At 37.2% G+C, this 22,714-nt stretch overlaps 1 protein-coding gene across 1 annotated transcript in view; it reads left to right on the forward strand.

Moving 5' to 3' along the window:
* HERC2 (HECT and RLD domain containing E3 ubiquitin protein ligase 2) overlaps nucleotides 1-22,714 on the forward strand; it is a 274,285-nt gene that overhangs the window by 171,761 nt on the left and 79,810 nt on the right. Inside the window, exons 47-56 of the mRNA XM_047086559.1 lie at nucleotides 3,244-3,511; nucleotides 3,658-3,794; nucleotides 4,281-4,379; nucleotides 6,019-6,187; nucleotides 6,288-6,413; nucleotides 10,175-10,283; nucleotides 10,400-10,539; nucleotides 18,650-18,840; nucleotides 19,644-19,749; nucleotides 19,839-19,930. Coding sequence (XP_046942515.1) covers nucleotides 3,244-3,511; nucleotides 3,658-3,794; nucleotides 4,281-4,379; nucleotides 6,019-6,187; nucleotides 6,288-6,413; nucleotides 10,175-10,283; nucleotides 10,400-10,539; nucleotides 18,650-18,840; nucleotides 19,644-19,749; nucleotides 19,839-19,930 — 1,437 coding nt within the window. The remainder of the gene's footprint in view (nucleotides 1-3,243; nucleotides 3,512-3,657; nucleotides 3,795-4,280; nucleotides 4,380-6,018; nucleotides 6,188-6,287; nucleotides 6,414-10,174; nucleotides 10,284-10,399; nucleotides 10,540-18,649; nucleotides 18,841-19,643; nucleotides 19,750-19,838; nucleotides 19,931-22,714) is intronic.

The raw sequence follows: 22,714 nt of genomic DNA on the forward strand, positions 1-22,714 counted from the left end.
GCTGTATTAAAGGAGGGTCATACACTGTCCAGGGCCTGGCCCTTCAGGAGGTGCTTTTTCAGAGATTGTTACTTGCTCTGTGTTGTTGTGACTTTGGTTATATTATTACTGTACTTGTAGTAGTATTTTACTATGAGTAAATATTTACGAGTAAAAAAACCTTCCACCAGGTGTGCTTTGAATTTTTCCTTGGAGTAACCCTGTAAAGGAAAACAGACAAACTGGAGACAAAAACATGCAAACACACAAACAAATAAAAGCAAAAACCTAAAGTCTAAAAACAAAAAACCCCAAAACACCTACCACAAGTAAAGAAGAAGGTGAAAGCGGTGATGATGGAAGAGCACATACAAAGAGAGAAATGACTGGAGCTGGGGAGGGGGGCAGAGAAAAAATAAACATTGATAGGCAGAGAGACTAAAAGGCCTAATCCAGAGAGAGAGAAAGGAAATAAAGAAGACGGCAGAGAAAATTAATGAAGATAAAATTACCCAGACAGAGAAACTATATGGCTTGATTATTCCAGGGAGAGAGAAAGGAGTGTGAAGAAGGAGCTGTAGTAGAACTTGTATCAAGACAATGGATTCAATATGTCTTTTTAGACAGACCAATAACCAGAGTAACCAGCTTAGGGGAAGGAAGAGATAAGGAGGAGAAATGGGGCAGTGGGGAGGATATATCTTCATATCCAGAATTGACCTATAGTTAATCCTGGCAATGCTGCATCGCTTGTAGGTAGTAGTTATCTTCAGGGTCTGTGCCATTCCGGTGGATATGCAGTTACCCAGTGCAAGGGGGCATGGTTTGGCGTTTTCTGGACCAACTTCCACTATGGGCCTGGGAGTGATCTCTGAGGCACCGCCTTGGTGGTGGCAGGGGTGGTGGTGGTGGTGGTGGGATGGAGGGGCGGGGGGCAGAGGGTGGGGTTGGGGGGGAATGGTGATTCCCCAGTCTCTTCTTCACGGAGCTGGAGCTAGACCTGGTAGACTCAGTTTGAGTCATCCTCACTGTGCCGTGGGCACAGATGGGGCATGCCTTCTCTCTCTGCCAACTCCCCTGACCCTGCGCTTGGCTAGGATTCAAAGTCTTGCTCCGTGGTTCTGATGCTGGGGAAGCGCCTTTCAGTGCAGGATATGTGGTCCCGGCTGGCTTTGTCTGTGCCGCAGCACTTCAGGGAGGATCTCCTTCTCTTACAGAGGAGCTCCTGGGGTGGCACACGAAGGCAGGCTCTGTTTTTTCCCATAGCACTCCAGGGGAACAGTGGGCTTACCCTCCTGTAGACTGAGCCCTCCACCCAGCCACCATACCTGGAGGTGGCTGACACAGGCAGGTTCTGTGCTATTGCGCAGCCCTCCAAGGAGGGAACCTCTTTCTCCAGCTGCAGACTGAGTCTCTGACCTACCACCGCACCCAGGCCTGGCTCCTCTCCTCCCCAGGTGTGCGAACAGGGAGCTGGCCCAGTCCAAAGAAAGCCCCCCAGTTAGAGATCAGATGCCTCTCAGTCTCATTCCAAGGTCTTTCTCTTGTCCAGATACAGTCCTGCACTTCCCTTGCCACTCTTTCTCTTCCCTTTGTCTCTCGCAGAAGGGAGTGTCTCCCCTCCATGCCCATGTGGCCTTTTTTATCTCTCCCAGTCCACCTTTTTTCCAGTTTTCCCATTTTCTTCCTAGTAGATTCAGTCTCTTTTCTTCCCAGGCTCTGGTGTTCAAAGTCTTTGGCTCTACACTTCTTTGTTTGAGAGATGCAGGACGTATGGATTCCCCCTACTTCTCCACCATGTTGGCCGCCCATCTGGTGGCTAATGGCCAACCACCAGTGGTGGTTGATTTTTGTTTTGCTCATAGTCTTGGTTTCTGTATTTGAATTCTGCAGGATTTAGAATCATTTCCGAGGCTTCAGTGGAAACCTTTACAGCTTGACCAACTCCATCTAACTTGGTTGGACTGGGACCTCAGACTGTCTCCCTAATATTGCATAGGTATAGAATCCCTCTAGCCTTCCAGCAGTTCCTTTATGCTGGGTTCTTCAGAGTCTCACAAATGCTCAGTTTTGGAATCAGCCAAGAATTTGGGATAGTTTGTATGCACATTTTGTGATTTCTCCCTCACTTCTGACTGCTTTGGCAGGACTGAATTCCAGTTTCTGACTGCAGTCTAATAACACTGCCTGGTCAGCTTGCCTTCTGGCTTCCCTTGTGGTCAAGGGTTGTATCTGTTTCAGTTTTGATTGCTTTGGCTGTTCTCCAGAACCTTCAAACTGTTTTTAAAAATATTTTGTTCAGGGTTCATAGTTATTATCAGTAGAGGTTTAGCCCAGTTCACTCTAACTCCTCATTATCAGAACCAGAACTCTAAACTCAGTCTGGTTCTGAATTGTAAGCTTTTAGGATGAAGACCATCACTTATGAGTTATTCACACTTCACAGCAAAACCCTAGGTTTTTGACACTACCTAGGCACTGGAAGGCTTAATGGAGTCCTCTTTATTTCTTCCACCCTGTTTCTTCTTATTCCTTCCTCAGATGCTCAGTTCAAAAACAATAGCAAGTCTTAGACCATATGAAAGTAATTGGAGATGAAGAGCAGAGTGTTGCAAGTAGTTCAGTGAAAGGATTGTGTGTACTGGGAGTAGGGATTCCTAATGATAACCTCAATAATGCATATATTCGTTGATTGTAATTTATTTCCCAATTTTTTTTATTTCCTTTTTTTTTTTTATACCATATTTAACTCGCAGAGTGGTTCTTTTACCCTTGAATCACTGAGAGTTGATTTGATGGTACATGAGAGAATTCCATGTCGTCTCTGACTTGTTTTACAGAAGAAGAGAGCAGGAGACCGGACCCTGCCTCCTGGGGCATGGGGAGGGGGTGAGGGACTCCTTCTTTCTCATCTGTCCCCTCTCAGTCTGCATTTAACTTGCTCAACTTGTTTCCTACTCAGAGCGGCTATGAAGTTTTCTTTAATGGGCACTGATAACTGGCTAATTTCCTGGGCTCTGTGTGTGTTGCAGCAGGAGTTGTTTGACCATCACATCTTTCCTCTGCATTAAACTATGAAAGTTGTCTTTGTTGTTTGTTGTTAACATGTTTTATCCATTCATTTAAAAATATAACACATGTAAATCTGAATTTTCTGTTCTTCTGTACTGCATTTCATAGTAGAAGTTTGTAATTTCCATTTTCATAGACTGCTTAAGTCTTTTGACTTTTCTAAACCTCCCAGCTTCACTCTCATTTGTCCAGGCTGCAGCACTGGCCGTATGTCAGTGTTTGGCTGTGGAGTCCACTCACCCGTCAAGCCCTGTGTTTGAAGACTGCAGCTCCAGTGAGGCCACAACACCTGTCCCTGTACAGCATGTTCGCCCTGTCAGAGCAAAGAAGCGCAAACAGTCACCTGCTCCTGCTCTGCCTATTGTGGTTCAACTCATGGAAATGGGATTTCCTAGAAGGAACATAGAGTTTGCACTGAAGTCACTCACTGGTGCCTCAGGGAATGCTGCTGGCTTGCCAGGTATTTTGTTTTCCTTGTGGGTGTTTCACTTAATTTGCCCACACATTTGTTTGTGGGTTTATCTTGAGATGCTAACATCAGATGCCTATGGGCAGGTGGGTGCTGTGGATCCTCACTCAGGGTGCACTGTGTGTACTTGCTTGTAGGTGTGGAGGCCTTGGTTGGGTGGCTGCTGGACCATGCTGATGTGCAGGTCACAGATCTTTCGGATGCAGACACAGGGTCTGAGGAGTGTTCAGATGAGGAGGTGGTGGAGGATATGGACGACGCAGCCTATGCTGTGGTTAGTGCCTCCTGTGTGGTTGCCCATCTGCCTGTGTCTACCTGTCCTGTGCTTTGGGTTTCCTGTATGCTGTTCCATGAGGTCTCTCTGCAGTTTTGCCAGGCACACAGTAAAGCTAAGTGCTAATTGTTTTTTTGTGCCTTAATTACTTGAGCTGTAAAACAGACCCTTGTTCAACATCTAATGGTATTGGGTAGCCAACACCCATTTTTGTGTCATATAAAAAGCATGTTTTATATGACACAGTGACTTCTGATTTCAGTAAATTGTTTCATGAGATTAATTTGGAAATGTCTCAGAAATTTTCTATACTTTTAGCTTTTGATATTCATCCTGTTTACCATATTGTGTCTTTTAGAATGAAGAATTTTATAGTGAAAATACGTATAATATTTCATATTTTATTTTTTGATATTAAAGATTTCACATACTTCAAGTAGGCTTATCTGGCTCACAGTTTTTAAAAAATGTATTTATCTTTTGTAGTCTACTGGTGCTGTTGTAACAGAGAGCCAGACGTACAAAAAACGAGCTGATTTCTTGAGTAATGATGATTATGCTGTCTATGTGAGAGAGAATATTCAGGTGAGTAAATGTCTTAGGCTGGAACCTTGTTCAGGTTTTCAGTGAGCAGAGGCCTGGCGAAGGAGGGTACAGAACCCAGCAGGCAGGCTGTTGTGACTGGAGCAGAGGACAGAGGAAGAGAAGATGAGCAAGGGGTGCCAAAGCTAGAGAGCCATGGCACAAAGACCTGTGCTTCTCAATTATTCCCATTTTGGACATTTTAAAAAACCTATTTCTGCTTGTTTTTCTTATATCATTCTTACTCCCATCTAATTTTTAAAATCTAGTTAGGCTTTTTATGTAGTCCTTTATGTATCTTAAATCTTTTCTTTAGTTGTTTTAATTCTTTTGTTCTAGTTAGTATACTTTAGAGAAAATCCCAGAAATCATCTCATTTAATCTGTAAATCTGTTAATAATATGCATTCCTAACACAAAAAAGATTTTGTTTTTGTTTTGGTTTTGTTTTTGTTTTGGTTTTGGTTTTGGTTTTGTTTTGGTGAGCTCTACACCCAGCATGGGGCTTGAACTCACGACCCTGAGATAAAGAATTCCATGCTCTACTAACTGAGCCAGCCAGGTGTCCCGATAAAGGATCTGTTTATAACAACAACATTACTGTTACCTAACATTAGCTAAGAAAATAAGCAATAATTCTATAATATCATCTCATATCCAGTGCTTACTCACATTTTCCCACTTTTCTCAGAAATTGCTTTTTGAAACAGTAACATTTTTGAATTTGGATACAAACAGGGTCATACACCTGACATTTGGATGATGTCTCTCTGAAGTGTCTTTTAACCTGGAACAGTTTTCCCCTCCCATTTTTTTTTCTCCTTTCCATGTCATTTATTTGTGGCTTCTTCCTCCCTCTTCTGCATCTCCTGTTAAATCAGAATAAGGGCTGGTGGGGTCGGGGAGCTGTTGGACTCAGGCAGTGTCTTAGGCACGAATGCATCATCTAGACCAAAATGCAGTGTTGCTGGTTAGGTCTTGTTAGTCTATTCCATCTGCTAAGAAGTTCTCTATTGTTCACTTTTGCACTTTGATATCCATTTGTGTTACCACCTAGACTTTTTATGAGGGGTTGCATAATAGTGATTTTCTAACTGTGTCATGCCTTTCAAATTTATTAGCTGGAGTTTATTCTTTGAAGAATGCTTTTTAAATCAACTCTAGTTACTCTTTATAATACAGTTATATAGGAAAGTAAGAATAAGTGCTTGCTTTTTTTTTTGTTTTTAGTTTTTTGTTTTTGTTTTTGCTTTATCAATTTTCAGAATGGTGAATTGGTGCCATGGAACTTACACAGGTGACCAAAAGAACCTTTGCTTATTATCATTGTGATAAATTTATTGACTGATATGGATTTGATGTGTTTCAACCATTATTCTTATTGATTAAATTGTTCTTTTGAGTGAACACATTAATCTTTGAGCACTCCCTTGCTTTATGGCACAAGTTGATCCATGCTCATCTTGTGTATTTCCTGCTCCAGACATTGAGCCAGCAAGTTTTCTAAAGAGCCCTGGTTCCACTTAGTGTAAAATGATTTTGAGAGTACACTCAGTGCTAGAAGAAATCCTTTCTTAGATAATGCTACGTATAATTGTTCATCTATACATTGGACTGAATTTTTAATTTAATTTTAATCTTAGGTGGGAATGATGGTTAGATGCTGTCGAACATATGAAGAAGTGTGTGAAGGAGACGTGGGCAAAGTTATCAAATTGGATAGAGATGGATTACATGACCTTAATGTGCAGTGTGATTGGCAACAGAAAGGAGGCACTTACTGGGTTAGGTATATTCATGTGGAACTTATAGGTGAGCACATTTTTAAGTGAGTTGTTACACTTTTTTCTTAATTAGTGACAGAGTTCCCAGGAATGAATACTAATTATAGTTCACTTATTGTAATTTCTAGGCTATCCTCCACCAAGTTCTCCTTCTCACATAAAGATTGGTGATAAAGTTCGTGTCAAAGCCTCAGTCACCACACCAAAATACAAGTGGGGATCTGTGACTCATCAAAGTGTGGGGGTTGTAAAAGGTAATATTATCCAGGCAACAAAATTCCAGATGTTAGCTTTTCATCAGCTAATATGATAAAGTCATTTTTTTTTTTTCATTCAGGGGCAAGAAAAACAAGTATGAAGATAGCTTATAGTGTTTTTTTGCTTGTCAGTGTTCTCTAGACCAGGAACTCACATATAGTTGAACAGAGTCAGGTTTATTAACTCATTGCCACTTGTGAGGATGCATACCCCAGAAAATGGGGTGTCTCCATAGGTGGGTATAGCAAAGGATTAATGGGGTTTGTGTTGGATACTTTGGGAAAAGTTTAAAGGAGTAGGGTTATTCTAAGAATGGGTGTCTTAATTATTATCTATATGTCAGAAAGAATGGAGCTAGGATGAAGTTAATGATTGGCAAGGAAGCAGTTGTTCATATTAACCAGGATTGGAGGTTAGGGGAGGGTGTCTGGTTGTGTTTGTGGTTTGGGTTAGATTTGAACTTGATCAGACATGATTAAAGAGCAGTTTTGGCTTTGTCTTGATTCATTACAGTCACAGGGTAATCTTATTTGATGTTGGTGTTCTGTAAACTTGTTCTGTCATTCTGCCAAATGGCCTATATGTGAATGTTTGGCCAACCCCCTCAATTGGGGACTGTTTCTGTCTCTCTCTCTCTGCTATATAAAAATTTAGGACTAAATTTAAGAAAAGGAAAAGTGCAAATGATGGGATTTAGTAACTGGAAATACAAAATTCTTTTCAGTTTATGTTTAAATGTGATATTATAGAGATTTCAAACTAATCAGTGTACTTTAAAAGGTATACTATGTCCATTTGAACAATTACATGAGAAGTAATTAAAAATGCATGTGTTTTTATTTTATCTTTAAACTCTTTTAATGGCATAAAGAGATCCTGTTTTGTTTTGTTTGAACCTTCTATAAAACTCACTGTCAAATACCTTAGGTTAGAAATGGCCATAATGGTGGTGCTTGTCTAGTGCATGGGAGTGTTAGAATGTCTCAGGTTACATGAGAACAAATGGTTTATTTAACATTTTACTTTAGTTTAACATTTTTCTTCAGTTAACAGGTTCTTAAAAGCTTTATGAATCAAAACAGATTTATTAACGTAAGTTTTTATTATTACAGCATATTTGACATATGATGTTATATTAGTTTCAGGTGCACAACATAGTGATTCAACAATTCATTATATTATACAGTGCTCATCACAATGAATGTAGTTACCACCTATCACCATACAATGTTATCACAATATTACTGACTATATTCCCTATGTTTCATCTCTGTAACTTTTTTATTTTGTAAGTGGAGGTCTGTACTTCTATTTTAATTTAATTTATGTTTTAAATTTACATCCAAGTTAGTTAGCATGTAGTGCAGCAATGATTTCAGGAGTAGATTCCTTAATGCCCCTTACCCATTTAGCCCATCACCCCTCCCACAATCCTTCCAGTAACCCTCTGTTTGTTCTCCATATTTAAGAGTCTCTTATGTTTTTGTCCCCCTCCCTGTTTTTATATTATTTTTGCTTCCCTTCCCTTGTGTTCATCTGTTCTGTGTCTTAAAGTCCTCATATGAGTGAAGTCATATGATATTTGTCTTTCTCTGACTAATTTTGCTTAGCATAATACCCTCTAGTTCCAACCATGTAGTTGTAGATGGCAAGATTTCATTCTTTTTGATTGCCAAGTAATGCTCCACTGTATATATATACCACATCTTATCCATCGTTGGTCATTTGGGCTCTTTCCATACTTTGGCTGTTGTTGATAGTGCTGCTATAAATATTGGGGTGCATGCGCCCCTTTGAAACAGCATACCTCTATCCCTTGGATAAATACCTAGTAGTGCAATTGCTGGGTTGTAAGGTGGTTCTATTTTTAATTTTTTGAGGAACCTCCGTACTGTTTCCCAGAGTGGCTGCACCAGTTTGCATTCCCACCAGCAGTGCAAAAGAGATCCTCCTTCTCCGCATCCTTGCCAACGTCTGTTGTTGCCTGAGTTGTTAATGTTAGCCATGCTGACAGGTGTGAGGTGGTATCTCATTGTGGTTTTGATTTGTATTTCCCTGATGATGAGTGATGTTGAGCATTTTTTCATGTGTCATTTGGCCATCTGGATGTCTTCTTTGGAGAAGTGTCTATTCATGCCTTTTGCCCATTTCTTCACTGGATTGTTTTCTGGGTGTTGAGTTTGGTAAGTTCTTTTATAGATTTTGGATACTAACCCTTTATCTGATACGTTGTTTGCAAATATCTTCTCCCATTGTCAGTTGCTTTTAGTTTTGCTGATTGTTTCCTTTGCTGTGCAGAATCTTTTTATTTTGACTCATCAGAATAGTTCCCAGTAGTTCCCAATAGACTTCCAATAGTTCATTTTTGCTTTTGTTTCCCTTGTCTCCGGAGACTTGTTGAGTAAGAAGCTGTTGAGGCCAAGGTCACAGAGTTTTTTGCGTGCTTTCTCCTTGAGGATTTTGATGGCTTTCTGTCTTACGTTTAGGTCTTTCATCCATTTTGAGTTTATTTTTGTGTATGGTGTAGGAAAGTGGTCCAGGTTCATTCTTCTGCATGTTGCTGTCCAGTTTTCCCAGCACCAGTTGCTGAAGAGACTGTCTTTTTTCCTGCTTTGTCAAAGATTAGTTGGCCATACGTTTGTGGGTCCATTTCTGGGTTCTCTATTCTGTTCCACTGATCTGAGTGTCTGTTCTTGTGCCATGTACTTCTTTTTTAAAATTTATTATTATTTTTTAAAATTTTGTTGAAATCCAAATTCTAACATAATAATGTAATAATGATTTTAGTAGTAGAATTTAGTGATTCATCACTTACATATAGCACTCATTGCTCCTGGCAACAAGTACCTTAATGCCCATCACCCATTTACTCCATCCTCCCCACCCAGTACCTCTCCAGCAACCCTCAGTTTGTTCTCTGTATTTAAGAGTCTCTTATGACTTGCCTCCTTTCTGTTTTTATCTTATTTTTGCTTCCCTTCCCTTATGTTCATCTGTTTTGTTTCTTAAATTCCACATATGAATGAAATCATATAATTTTAATGTTTATTTTTGAGAGAGAGACAGAACGTGAGTGGGCAAGGAGCAGAGAGAGAGAGAGAGAGACAGACAGACAGACAGACAGACAGACAGAATCAGAAGCAGGCTCCATGCTCTGAGCTGTCAGCACAGAGCCTGATGAGGGGCTCTAACTCACAAACTGTGAGATCATGACCTGAGCCAAAGTTGGACGCTTAACTGGCTAAGTCACCCAGGTGTTCCTCATGATAAATTTTGAAAATAAGAACTTGGTTCAGAAGTTAATGTTTTGTAGCAGAGTGCTCTCACCCAAGGTCAAGAGATCTCTTAACATTATTATTAGTTTTATTTCCTAAGATACTAAATGGAGTTTTTGACTTGATGTAATTAAAAACAAAGTAACCATATTGTGGAAAATTTCAAACATATACAAGTAGAGAATATAGTGTAATGAGCCTCCATGTGCCCATCACTTGGCTTCAACAGTTGTCAGCCCCTGGTCAAAGTTGTTTCATCCATGATCCCCGCCCTTGGTTATTTTAAAGCTAATCCCTTATTGACACCATGTGTTAGTTCGTCCATAAGTATCTTAGTATGTCTCTCTAAAAGAGAAATACTCTTGGTAAAACATAAATAACTATAATGTAATTATCACATGAGTAGTTAGGTATAGTTTTAATTTTAATTTTAGGTTTTTATTGATGACTGAGATGTTTCAGCAATTTCTATTTTGTCCTAGCTTTCAGTGCAAATGGAAAAGATGTCATTGTTGACTTCCCTCAGCAGTCTCACTGGACCGGGCTGTTATCAGAAATGGAGTTGGTGCCTAGTGTTCATCCTGGGGTTACGTGAGTTAATTTTTATATCACTAGATTTGTTTTGGGGGAATGTTTTTCTTTGTAATTAAATTTAATAAACGGCCTTAATCTTTTTCTTATCAACTCAATGGTTTTTTAAAAAATAGGTGTGATGGCTGTCAGATGTTTCCTATCAATGGATCTAGATTCAAATGCAGAAACTGTGATGACTTTGATTTTTGTGAAACATGTTTTAAGACCAGAAAACACAACACCAGGCATACATTTGGCAGAATAAATGAACCAGGTATGATAGAATGGTTGTTTTTTTTTAATAAAATATTATTAATGAAATCATTGTGCACACATATGTATTTAGTTTACTCTTTAAAGGTCATGTTTATATGGTGAGCACTGCATAGTGTACACAGTAAAACAGGAAACATGATCTTACACACTTGGTAACTTGGTATCTTTTTTTTTCAAGCAGTGAGGCACTGTGAGAATTGAATAACAGGATTTCTTTGCTTGTATTTTCATAAAGAACATTAAAAAGATCTTAAGAAACTAAGAAGTGTTTTATTCGATGGGGTGTGGAATTGGATAGATGGAGAGTGAGACTTTTTATTTGTGTATCTTTTATTATAATTTTTTGTTGTGGCAGAATACAACATAAAATTTGCCATATTAATCACTTTGAAGTGTAACAGTTCAGAGAATGTTGTACAACTATCACCACTATTTATTTCCGAAACTTTTTCACTGCTCCAAAAAGAAACTCTACCATTAAGCAATAATTCTCCATTCTCCTCTCCCCCAGCCCCTGGCAACCTTTAATCTGCTTTCTGTCTCCATAAATTTGATTACAACATGTACCTCATATACGTGGAACCAAAATTTGCCTTTTTGTGTCTGGCTTATTTTACTTAGGATTATTTTTCCAAGGTTTATCCATGTTGTAGCATGTGGATACTTCTTTTTATAGCTGAATAATATGTCATTGTACGTACATACTACATGTTGTTTATACATTCATCCATTAATGAGCATTTGGGTTGTTTCTGCCTTTCAGCTATTGTGAATAATGTTACTGTGAATATTGGTGTACAAATCTGTTTGAGTCCTTGTTTTTTAAATTGGTAGTGGAATTGCAGGGTCATATGGTAGTTCTTTAACTTTTTGAGAAAATGCCAAAATTGGCTGCACCATTTTATATTCCCACTAGTAATATATAAGGGTTCTAATTTCTCCATCTCCTTACCAACATTTGTTATTTATTATTATTATTATTTTTAATTACAGCCATCTGATTTTAAGTTTCCCTAATGACAAATGACATTGAGCCTCTTTCCTTGTCATTTTGGCCATATCTTTTTTTGGAATATATCTATTTAAGTCCTTTGTGCATTAAAAAACATTTTTTTTTAATTTTTATTTTTGAGAGAGAAAGACAGAGTGCAAATGGGAGATGAACAGAGAGGGAGACAGATTCCAAAGCAGGCTCTGAATTGTCAGCACAGAGCCTGAGGCGGGACTCAAACTCATGAACTGCGAGATCATGACCTGAGCCGAAGTCGGATGCTTAACTGACTGAGCCACCAGACGCCCCTTTTTAATTTTTTTAATGTTTATTTATTTTTTGTGTTTTACCCCTTTTTAAACTTTTGATGTTGAGTTATAGAAATTCTTAAAATATTCTGCACATCAAACTCTAGGAGATAGGTGATTTGCAAATATTTCATCTCCTTCTTTGGGTTGTCTTTTCACTTTCTTGATAGGCTTCTATGATACATAAGTTTTTAATGTTAATGAAATCCATTTTATCTGTTATTTCTTTAGTTGTCTGTGTATTTGGTGTCATATTTGCTTTCGGTGTCAATAAATCCAAAGTCATGAATGAAGATTAATACCTATTTTTCTTTCTAATAGGTTATATAGTTTTAGCTCTTAAACTTAGGTTTTGATCCAGTTTGAGTTAATTTTTGTACATGGTATAGTGTAAGAGTTCAGTTTCATTCACTGCACATGTGTGCAGTCTAGTTTCCCGAAACTGTTGAAAAGACTATCTTTTCACCATTGAATGGTCTTGGTACCCTTTTTGAAAATCAATTGAACATAGATGTGAGAGTTTATTTTTGGGCTCCCAGTTCTGTTTTATTGTTTATTTGCTTATCCTTATGCCAGTAGCAAACCATACATTGTGATGATGGTAACTTTGCAGTAAGTTTTTGAAATTGGGAAGTGTGAATCCTCCAAAGTTGTTCTTTTTCAAGATTGTTTTGACTATTTGGTATCCCTTAAAATTCAATATGAATTTGGGGATGAATATTTCTGTTTTTATAAGCATTATTTGTATAGGAATTGCATTGAATTTCCTTATTGCTTTGGGCAGAATTGTCATTTTAATCATATTAAGTCTTCCAATCTATGAATGAGGGATATCTTTTCCATTTATTTACTAGACCTTCTTTCAGCAGTTTTTCTTTCAGCAATATTTTGTGATATTTCAGTTTACAAGTCTGTGCCTTCTTGATTAAATTTATTCCTAACTATTTTTATGCCATATTAAATGGAATTCTTAATTTTCTTTTTGGAATATTTTTTGTTAGTATATAGAAATATACACTACACTTTCAACACATTTTGTGTGTTGAGTTAGTATCCAGCATCTTTGCTGAATTTATTTATTGTCTCCTACAGTTTTGTTTTTTTTGTGTGTGTGTGTTTTCTAAAAATTTTTTTCTACATGTAAGCATAGTATCTATGCACCAAGATCATTTTACTTCTTCCTTTCTGATTTGAATGCCTTATATTTCTTTTTCCTGCTTTAGCTAGTTCTTCCAGTACTAAGTTGAATGGAAGTGGCAAAGTTGGGCATCCTTTTCCTACTCCTGATCTTAGGGGGAAAGCTTTCAGTGTGTTAAATTGAGCATGTTAGCTGTGGGTTTTTCATAAATAGCCTTTATCATGTTGAGGAAATTGTTGTCTAATTCTAACTTTTATTATTTTCTTATCTTTATGTAGATTTGTAAAATGTAGAGTTATCTCCTTTTCAAGGCTAACTTAGAATACTTTCCTTTTTTCTTACTCAGCCTGCCATAGGTTTGTCAATTTAATTATTCTCTCTCTCTCTCTCTGTCTCGCTTCTTTTTTTAAAGTTTTTCAGAGAGACAAATTTTGGCTTGGTTTGTTGTTTTTCATATCTTTTTCTTTCTTTTTCCTATGGAATTTGGATTTAGGTTGATTCCCCCCCCCCCATCTTGAGGTTAATGTTTATCTCATTTTCTCGCTCTGTCTTTTTTAATATATGAACTTAAAAATTTAAATTTATCTTTAAGCAAGGCTTAAGCTGTTTTCTGCAATACTGCTGTGTAGTAGTAGTATTTTTAAAATTCCATTTGGGATTATTTTTTTGTATTCATTGGTTTTTAAATTTTCAAACACGTCAACATTTTTACTTGTTTCTGCATTGCATTCAGAGTGTGTATTCTGATTGATCTTTGACATTTTCTGAAACTTGCATGTGATCATATGACTTAGTATATGATTGGATTTTATAAATGTTTAATGTATGCCTAAAAGAATGTCTCCTGCAGTTCTGCGGTAAAGTTAGTGTTTGCTTAGTGTATCTTTTTTAGCCTTTTACCCTCAGTCTTTCTGTATTCTTATATTTTCAATATATTTCTTATAAGTTGTAAGTAGTCTTTTAAAATTCCAATATGATTATTTGGATCCTTTAGGTATTTACAAGGCAGTTTATGATGTATTTTTATTTAAAGTGATCAAATTCTCAGTGGTTTTTATTTGTCCCTCCTGTTCTCTGTTCCCCTTTCTGCATTACATCTGTGTTTGGTCTGATAATGTTTTTTATTATTTAACACCGAAGCCCCCACACCCTGCCCCCCCCTTAGTGGCTAAGAAGTTACATACATTTTAGTGTATATTTATATATTATATGGGTAGTGTGTATGTTATACACATTTTTAGTATAAGTCATTAAGATAGTAAAACATTCATCTTTGACTTATCAAAATCTAATTATTATTTAGTATTTTTACTCTCTTCTAAGCAATGCAGAGATCTTAGGTCCCTTTAACTTTATTTACTCTTATTTTGATTTAAATTATCATGTTTTTATTGTGTTTTACAATTGTACACACATTTTCAACCATATAAGAAATATTATTGGTATTGTATATAGCCATTATTTATTTAGATTTTTTCACATACTTAACATTAAAAAATTTTTTAAAGTATTTATTTTGAGAAAGAGAGAGCACGCATGTGTGCGTGAGTAGGAGAGAGGCAAAGGGAGAGAGAGAATCCCAAGCAGTCTCCGCACTGCTAGCACAGAGCGCAACATGGAGCTGGATCCCATGAACTGTAAGATCATGACCTGAGCAGAGATGAACAGCCAGACACCCAACTAACTGAGCCACCCAGGACCCCCTCTGTTCTTCTTTATATCTTGCCTTTTTATCTGTCATTATTCTTCCACCTGAGGAATAGCCCTTAATTTTCCTTAATGGGTCTCCTTCTGTAATGCTAATGAATTACTTTTTTGTGTTTCTGAAAATACCTTATTTCTCCTTCATTTTAGAAACATATTTTTTAAAGAATTTCCTTTAAAATACTATTCCTAAAAAAAAAAAAATACTATTCCTTTGGGGCGCCTGGGTGGCTCAGTCGGTTAAGCCTCTGACTTTGGCTCAGGTCATGATCTCATGGTTTGTGAGTTCGAGCCCTGCCTCAGGCTCTGTGCTGACAGCTCAGAGCCTGGAGCCTGTTTCGTATTCTGTGTCTCCCTCTCTCTCTCTGCCCCTCCCATGCTCATTCTCTGTCTCTCTCTTTCTCTCTTTCTCAAAATAAATAAATAACAAAAAAATAAAAAATAATTAAAAAATGCTTTTCCTTTGTAATTTGGTTTATATTATTTCTTGAAGTCACTTCTATTAAAGCTGATAATCTTTGTATTTCCTCTTAGTCTGTTTTTGAGTTACTTTTTTGTTTTTATCTTGCACAAATTTTTAAAATTTTTTTAATTTTTTTAATTTTTTGAATTTACATCCAAGTTAGTTAGCATGTAGTGCAGCAGTGATTTCAGGAGTAGATTCTTTAATGCCCCTTACCCATTTAGCCCATCACCCCTCTCACAGCCTCTCCAGTAACCCTCTGTTTGTTCTCCATATTTAAGAGTTTCTGATGTTTTGTCCCCCTCCCTGTTTTTATATTATTTTTGCTTCCCTTCCCTTGTGTTCATCTGTTCTGTGTCTTAAAGTCCTCATATGAGTGAAGTCATATGATATTTGTCTTTCTCTGACTAATTTTGCTTAGCATAATACCCTCTAGTTCCATCCATGTAGTTGCAGATGGCAAGATTTCATTCTTTTTGATTGCCAAGTAATGCTCCACTGTATATATATACCACATCTTATCCATCGTTGGTCATTTGGGCTCTTTCCATACTTTGGCTGTTGTTGATAGTGCTGCTATAAATATTGGGGTGCATGCGCCCCTTTGAAACAGCATACCTCTATCCCTTGGATAAATACCTAGTAGTGCAATTGCTGGGTTGTAAGGTGGTTCTATTTTTAATTTTTTGAGGAACCTCCGTACTGTTTCCCAGAGTGGCTGCACCAGTTTGCATTCCCACCAGCAGTGCAAAAGAGATCCTCCTTCTCCGCATCCTTGCCAACGTCTGTTGTTGCCTGAGTTGTTAATGTTAGCCATGCTGACAGGTGTGAGGTGGTATCTCATTGTGGTTTTGATTTGTATTTCCCTGATGATGAGTGATGTTGAGCATTTTTTCATGTGTCATTTGGCCATCTGGATGTCTTCTTTGGAGAAGTGTCTATTCATGCCTTTTGCCCATTTCTTCACTGGATTGTTTTCTGGGTGTTGAGTTTGGTAAGTTCTTTTATAGATTTTGGATACTAACCCTTTATCTGATACGTTGTTTGCAAATATCTTCTCCCATTGTCAGTTGCTTTTAGTTTTGCTGATTGTTTCCTTTGCTGTGCAGAATCTTTTTATTTTGACTCATCAGAATAGTTCCCAGTAGTTCCCAATAGACTTCCAATAGTTCATTTTTGCTTTTGTTTCCCTTGTCTCCGGAGACTTGTTGAGTAAGAAGCTGTTGAGGCCAAGGTCACAGAGTTTTTTGCGTGCTTTCTCCTTGAGGATTTTGATGGCTTTCTGTCTTACGTTTAGGTCTTTCATCCATTTTGAGTTTATTTTTGTGTATGGTGTAGGAAAGTGGTCCAGGTTCATTCTTCTGCATGTTGCTGTCCAGTTTTCCCAGCACCAGTTGCTGAAGAGACTGTCTTTTTTCCTGCTTTGTCAAAGATTAGTTGGCCATACGTTTGTGGGTCCATTTCTGGGTTCTCTATTCTGTTCCACTGATCTGAGTGTCTGTTTTTGTGCCATTGCACATATTTTATATGCCCATAGAAATGTATTTCTTTTTCTTTATATTCTTTGGGGTTAGCAGGATTCTTTATTTTTATTTTCTTTTTTTCCCCCTTAGCTGTATTTAGGAAATAAATTGACATATAACATTGTGTAAGTTTAAGATGTACAGTGTGACGATTTGGTACATGTATATATTGCAAAATGATTACCACAGTGGGGTTAGTTGGTTAGTTGACAAATCCATCACTTCACATAATTACCTTTGTGTTTGTGTGGTGAGGGTAAGAACACTTAAGATCTTCCTCAGCAACTTTCAAAGCAGGGCTTTTTAAATCTCTAGCTTGATATCTTTTGCCAGTTCTAGAGATTTTTCAGTCAGTAATATCTTCAAATATTGTCTGTGTCCTATTGTCTCTTCTGTTTTTGGGATTCCTATTTCATCAGTGTCAGAGCTTCTTTCTATTCTCTTTCACCTGCTCTTTTATGTTTTCTAAGCTTTTGCTCCTCAGGACTTCTTTCTAGATATTGTTTAGTAATTCTCTTTTCACCTGAGTCTCATGTGCTAGTAAACCTATTCATTGAGTTCTTAATTTCAATTACTACATTTAATAATTTTTTTAACGTTTATTTTTGAGAGTGAGAGCGTGTGTACTAGTGGGGGAGGGGCAGAAAGAGGGAGACAGAGGATCCCAAGCAGGCTTCTTGCTGTCAGTGCAGAGCCCAATGTGGGGCCTGAACTCACAAACTCATGAGATCATGACCTGAGCCAAAATCAAGAGTTGGCCACTCAACTGACTGAGCCACCCAGGTGCCCCTAACAACTTTAATTTTTCTGTTTTTTAATATAGTTTTCAATTCTCTGCTGAAATATTCAATGTTCTTATCTTTTCAGACATAAGTAAGTATGGTTATTTTAAAAACTATCTTATAACTCCAATATCTAGAGACTCTGTGGGTCTGTTTTTATTGTCTGTTATTTCTGATAGTTTTTTTAGTCATGTCTTAGTCTAGTCTCCTCATATGCCATTATGTACTGGACATTATATTTAAAAAAAAATGTTTCTTGAATCAGTTTGAGTCCCAAGATATTATCATTCTTCAGAGACTGAGGGGAAAGAGGGTTGGTCTTCCAGGTAATTGGGGTAAGTAACTATCTGAGTTCACCTCAGTCCAGTTTCAGCGACTGAGATGATTTCATGCTGAGCTTTAATAAAATAAACAGCACTGCACAGTTCACTCTTCCTCTTGGGATTTTTCCTGTTGAGATCCCAACCCAAAGTGTGGGTTTTTCTGTGGCTATCTTCTTCTCTCCTGGTGGGCTCTGGACTCCAGTTCTTGGTCCCCACCTCTCCCCTGCCCAAGGCTGTCCAAAGTAGTGTGGTTTTTTTGGAGGCTCTCCTTACTGACAATTATGATCAGGGACAAGTAGCTTCTGATCCATGGTGTTGCTCATCTGGACATCTCTTTTCATCTCAGCTTTTCTTAGATTCTGGTCCCATAATTCTTTACCATCTTGTTATTTCTGATACTTTTAAGACTTTTTCATCTTTAAATGTTTTATCTGCCTTTTCTAGTTGTCCTCAATGGGGGGGGGGCCCTAGATGAATTTCCAGATGTGCCATTCATGGATGTAGAGACTCTTTACAGGTTTGGTTTTGCTTTGCATTTGTAACAGCATTTTTAATCAGAATGGCTTTTGTTAGAACTGTTGCTGAACTCCCTCCCTCCCCCAGCTTCTATGTATTCTTTCATCTGGAAATATGTCACTCTGTTGTTACTTGACAGTCAAGTAGAATAAGCCATAGCATTATATAAATTTCATTTCATAAATTGGTATAAAATACACTGACTAAGCTTTTGAAGCTATTTTAGGTATTCCGTCCTTTTAAGTTGAAAACTTACTATTTTCTTGAAGTAAGAACTTCTCACTGTGTAGTATTCTTTATTTCTTGGTTGTGAAGGTTCTTCCATACACATCTTAACACTGTTTGACCACCATTAAATAGGACAGTCTGCAATATTTTGTGGCCGTTCTGGAAAACAGCTGAAGCGTTGTCACAGCAGTCAGCCAGGAATGCTGCTGGACAGCTGGTCCCGGATGGTAAAGAGCCTAAATGTGTCATCCTCTGTGAACCAGGCTTCTCGTCTTATTGATGGCAGTGAGCCCTGCTGGCAGTCATCTGGCTCACAAGGAAAGGTAGTGTGCCATGTGGCACTTCTAGAAATGCTTTTATTTAGATGGCTTTACCATTTTAAACTTCAAAATAAACTTTGAAAAACCTGCTAAGTTACACTGTGTTGATACCTGCCAGTACTGATTTTATATTTTAGTTCAAAATTATTTTTAAAGCTATGAGTAATACACCATCCAGCATGTATTATCAGATTTTTTTTCTTTTACCATTTTTTATTTGTTTTTGAGAGACAGAGACTAAGCATGAGCAGGGAGGGGCAGAAAGAGGGGGACACAGAATCTGAAACAGGCTCCAGGCTGTCAGCACAGAGCCCGATGTAGGGCCGAAATACATGAACTATGAGATCATGCTGTTGTTTTTGTTAACTCTCCCACATAAAATGTATGAGTTCAGATTCTGCTTCTGGTGAGCACTTTTTCTAATATATCTGAACAAATATGTGTTGCTCTTTGGAATGTTATGATTGCACTCACGTGTGGGTGTACATCTTTTGAACTCATGGTCAGTCTTGGAGAAAAGGGTTTTTTTTTTTTTTTCCTATCTTGATTCTAGTATTTTTTATAGTCCACTCCTTGATGGGTATAAAGAGGCCACTGAAGATCAGGAGTCTCTAAACACATAGTTTCTGGGGTTCAGAGTGAGACTTTCTTGTAATGAACAATTAAGTAGTAGAGTAGAATAGTCCTCTCTCTCAGGTCATATCATATATTTAGAAAATCTCATGTAGATTCAGTCTTCAGTGATACTATTTTAATAGCTAAAATATGGCTGAGTTTTACTAATTGAGAGTACATTTTTTTTTAAGCATTGGATTCGTTTGGAGATTTTCCCAGATGTTCTTGTTCATAGATTAAAAATGATAGTTGATCCTGCTGACAGTAGCTACATGCCTTCCCTGGTTGTGGTGTCAGGTAATTGAATTAGTTTACTCAAAGAATATCTTCTCTCATATGATAAAAACTCCTTTGTCTGATTCCTTTACTCTCTTTTTCCCCACTAGGTGGAAATTCCCTAAATAACCTAATTGAACTAAAGACAATCAACATTAATCCCACTGACACCACAGTGTCCCTTCTGAATGACTGCACAGAGGTATGATATCGTTTTTGATGGTTTGCAAAGGACAGTGGAGGTGACTTTTTTGATTGTCTCTAAACTAACATTGAGCCTGCTTTCCCCCCTGAATTAGATTAAACAGGTATATAATTTGAATTTGCTGCTTATCAGATCAGCTTGAAAAGGAAACAAAATAAATTTCATTCTCACTATCTTAAGTAAGAAGTGAGGGTAAAGCTCCTAGCAAAAGTTGTTACCGGGCACATCATACTGGTTTTTGTATCCAGCACAGGATTGTTTTTATTAAATATCTATTAAGATGTGATGGTTTTTTTTCTACCTGCACATGTGACACCTAAATTGCTTTTTTGTTTTCATTCCTGTGGCATCAAGTATGGAACATGTCCTGAAATACTGAGCTATTGATTTGATTGGTTATAAAGTAATTTTTAAAATGAATACAAGTTTATTATAAATATTGAAAATGCTGTCAAGTTTCTTTTACATAGTCCCTCTATTACAGAGCAGTGAGACTGTCTCATATCTTTCAGTAAATCTTTTCACACAGGTGTCAATACAATTTTAATAAATTAAATATATTAAAAATAATACAAAATAAGATAGTTTTTAATACCACCTATATATTATTGTTTCATGAGGACTTATTTAATTGGTACAATGATAGTAGGTAAAGATATCAAATAATTGACATTTATTCATCTAAAATTTATAAGTGAGTTTAAAAAAATAAAAAAAAGTTTTTTTAATGTTTATTTATTTTTGAGAGCGAGAAAGAGACAAAGTGAACAGGGGAGGGGCATAGAGGGAGGCACAGAATCTGAAGCAGACTCAAGGCTCCGATCTGCAGCACAGAATTTTTGAACTCACAAACCATGAGATCCTGCCCTGAACCGAAGTTGGATACTTAACCCACTGAGCCATCCAGGTGCCCCATAAGTGAGTTTATTTTTAAATTATTAAATTCAGTTCAGCATTTATTATTACTATTATTGTCATTGGTCTACCCACATAAGAGCAGACAAGTTCAAGGTGGTCCTAGTGTGTTATTTAAAAGAAGCTGATACATAGCCATCAAGTTAATTTGTTCATGGGTGAAAAGTTGGTAACTTGTATCTAGTCTATGGGAATGTACCAGCTTCTTTTCCCAGGTCTAAGAGGTGATGATCCGGCCTTAATTTTCAAACTTCAATAAATAGAATTATGGGAAACCATTCATTCCTGAATGTCATTATTTTGGGATATACCAATTAATTAATTGATAATTAGTACCAGTGGTGGTAATAAATGAATAAAGTCATAAATTATTGAAAGGAAAGATAATACTGAATTTTTCTGAAAAAAGGTAATACCGAGTTTTAGTACATTTTACTGTTAACTCATTGCTAGATAACTGAAAGCAGCTTGTCTAATGTCTTAATTATACTTCTCAATATTGTTGTACTTTAAATCAAGTAGAGTTAATTAAATCAGTAACTAACAGATGATTCATAAAAGGTGTATTAATTGTAATACAATAAATTTTCAACTTAGAACAATTTATTACATAATATTTGGTAAGTATAGAGTAGTGTACATGACATGTGAGAAATATGAAGCATTGTGAGTAGTTGGAAAACTCATGACCCACTCTCTATTCCTCCAACCAGCTTAAGAACGAGAATATTATCATTCCTGGGAAGCCATTGGACATTGTAGCATTGCCTTTCCTATAAAAATGGCTTGTTGTGGTAATTTTCTAACATAACCAAAAATAAAAAGTATACTGATTCCCCCACAAACCTTTGACACATCTTCAACAATTATCAACATTTTTGCCATTCATGTTTCACTGTCTCCTATATCTTCCCCCTTTTTTTAAATTCCTAGAGTGTTTAAAAGCAAGTCCTAGATATGACCTTATTCCATATTATGTACTTCAATATTAACCTCTAAAAAATAAACATAAAAAGTTAAATTAAAAAAACGAATAAATAAGAAATATAAAAGGGATGCCTGGGTAGCTCAGTCAGTTATACGTCTAACTTTTGATTTTGGCTCAGGTGATGATCTCATGGTTGTGAGATCGAGCCCCAAGATCTACGCCCAGCGTGGAGCCTGCTTAGGATTCTCTCTCTCCCTTTCTCACTCTGCCCTCTCTCTGCTCGCTTGCTCTCTTTCTCTCTCTCTGTAAATAAATAAACAAACCTCCAACAAGGACTTTAAAAACGTAATCACAATGCCATGATCACACCTAATAGTTATTCTTTAATATCATACAATATCCAGTCAGTGTTTACATTTTTTGGAGTTATCCCATAAATATCTTTTTGCAGTTGGTTTGTGTGCCTTTACTTTGCACTTCATTTAAGTCTTGATTCTCTTGGTTTTGTTTTGCCAAAGAAAGAAATTGGTTTTCATTTCCTGTAGAATTTTTCATTTTTTCATTTGTTTTTTTGCATTCCAGTGGTTTTGTTCCATCTGTGTTTCCTGAGACATCTTAGGTAGTAGATCTTGTGGTTTGATCAGGTCCATTTGGGGCAATAAGAAGTCAGTGGAAGTGTGTGTGCTTCATGCTGCCTCATCACTCTTTGTTCACAGGAAATATAGGCATAGAGGAATACTGTAGATGCCAGATACAGGATGTGGGGCACTCTGCACGACAGAGAACCAACTTTAACAAATGGATGTCAAAGGCATAACAGAGAGAGGTTGCATCCTGTTTGGATCCTGATTTGAACAAGCCAAGAATAGAAAAATGTTTATGAGATGATCAGAAATGTTGATTACTGGTAGCGTATTAGATGATAGAAAGAATTATTG

This window comes from Lynx rufus, unplaced genomic scaffold (assembly GCF_022079265.1).
Source record: "Lynx rufus isolate CCGP_SWC_20201006 ecotype Redwood Valley unplaced genomic scaffold, mLynRuf1.p SCAF_21, whole genome shotgun sequence".
NCBI classification, from domain to species: domain Eukaryota; kingdom Metazoa; phylum Chordata; class Mammalia; order Carnivora; family Felidae; genus Lynx; species Lynx rufus.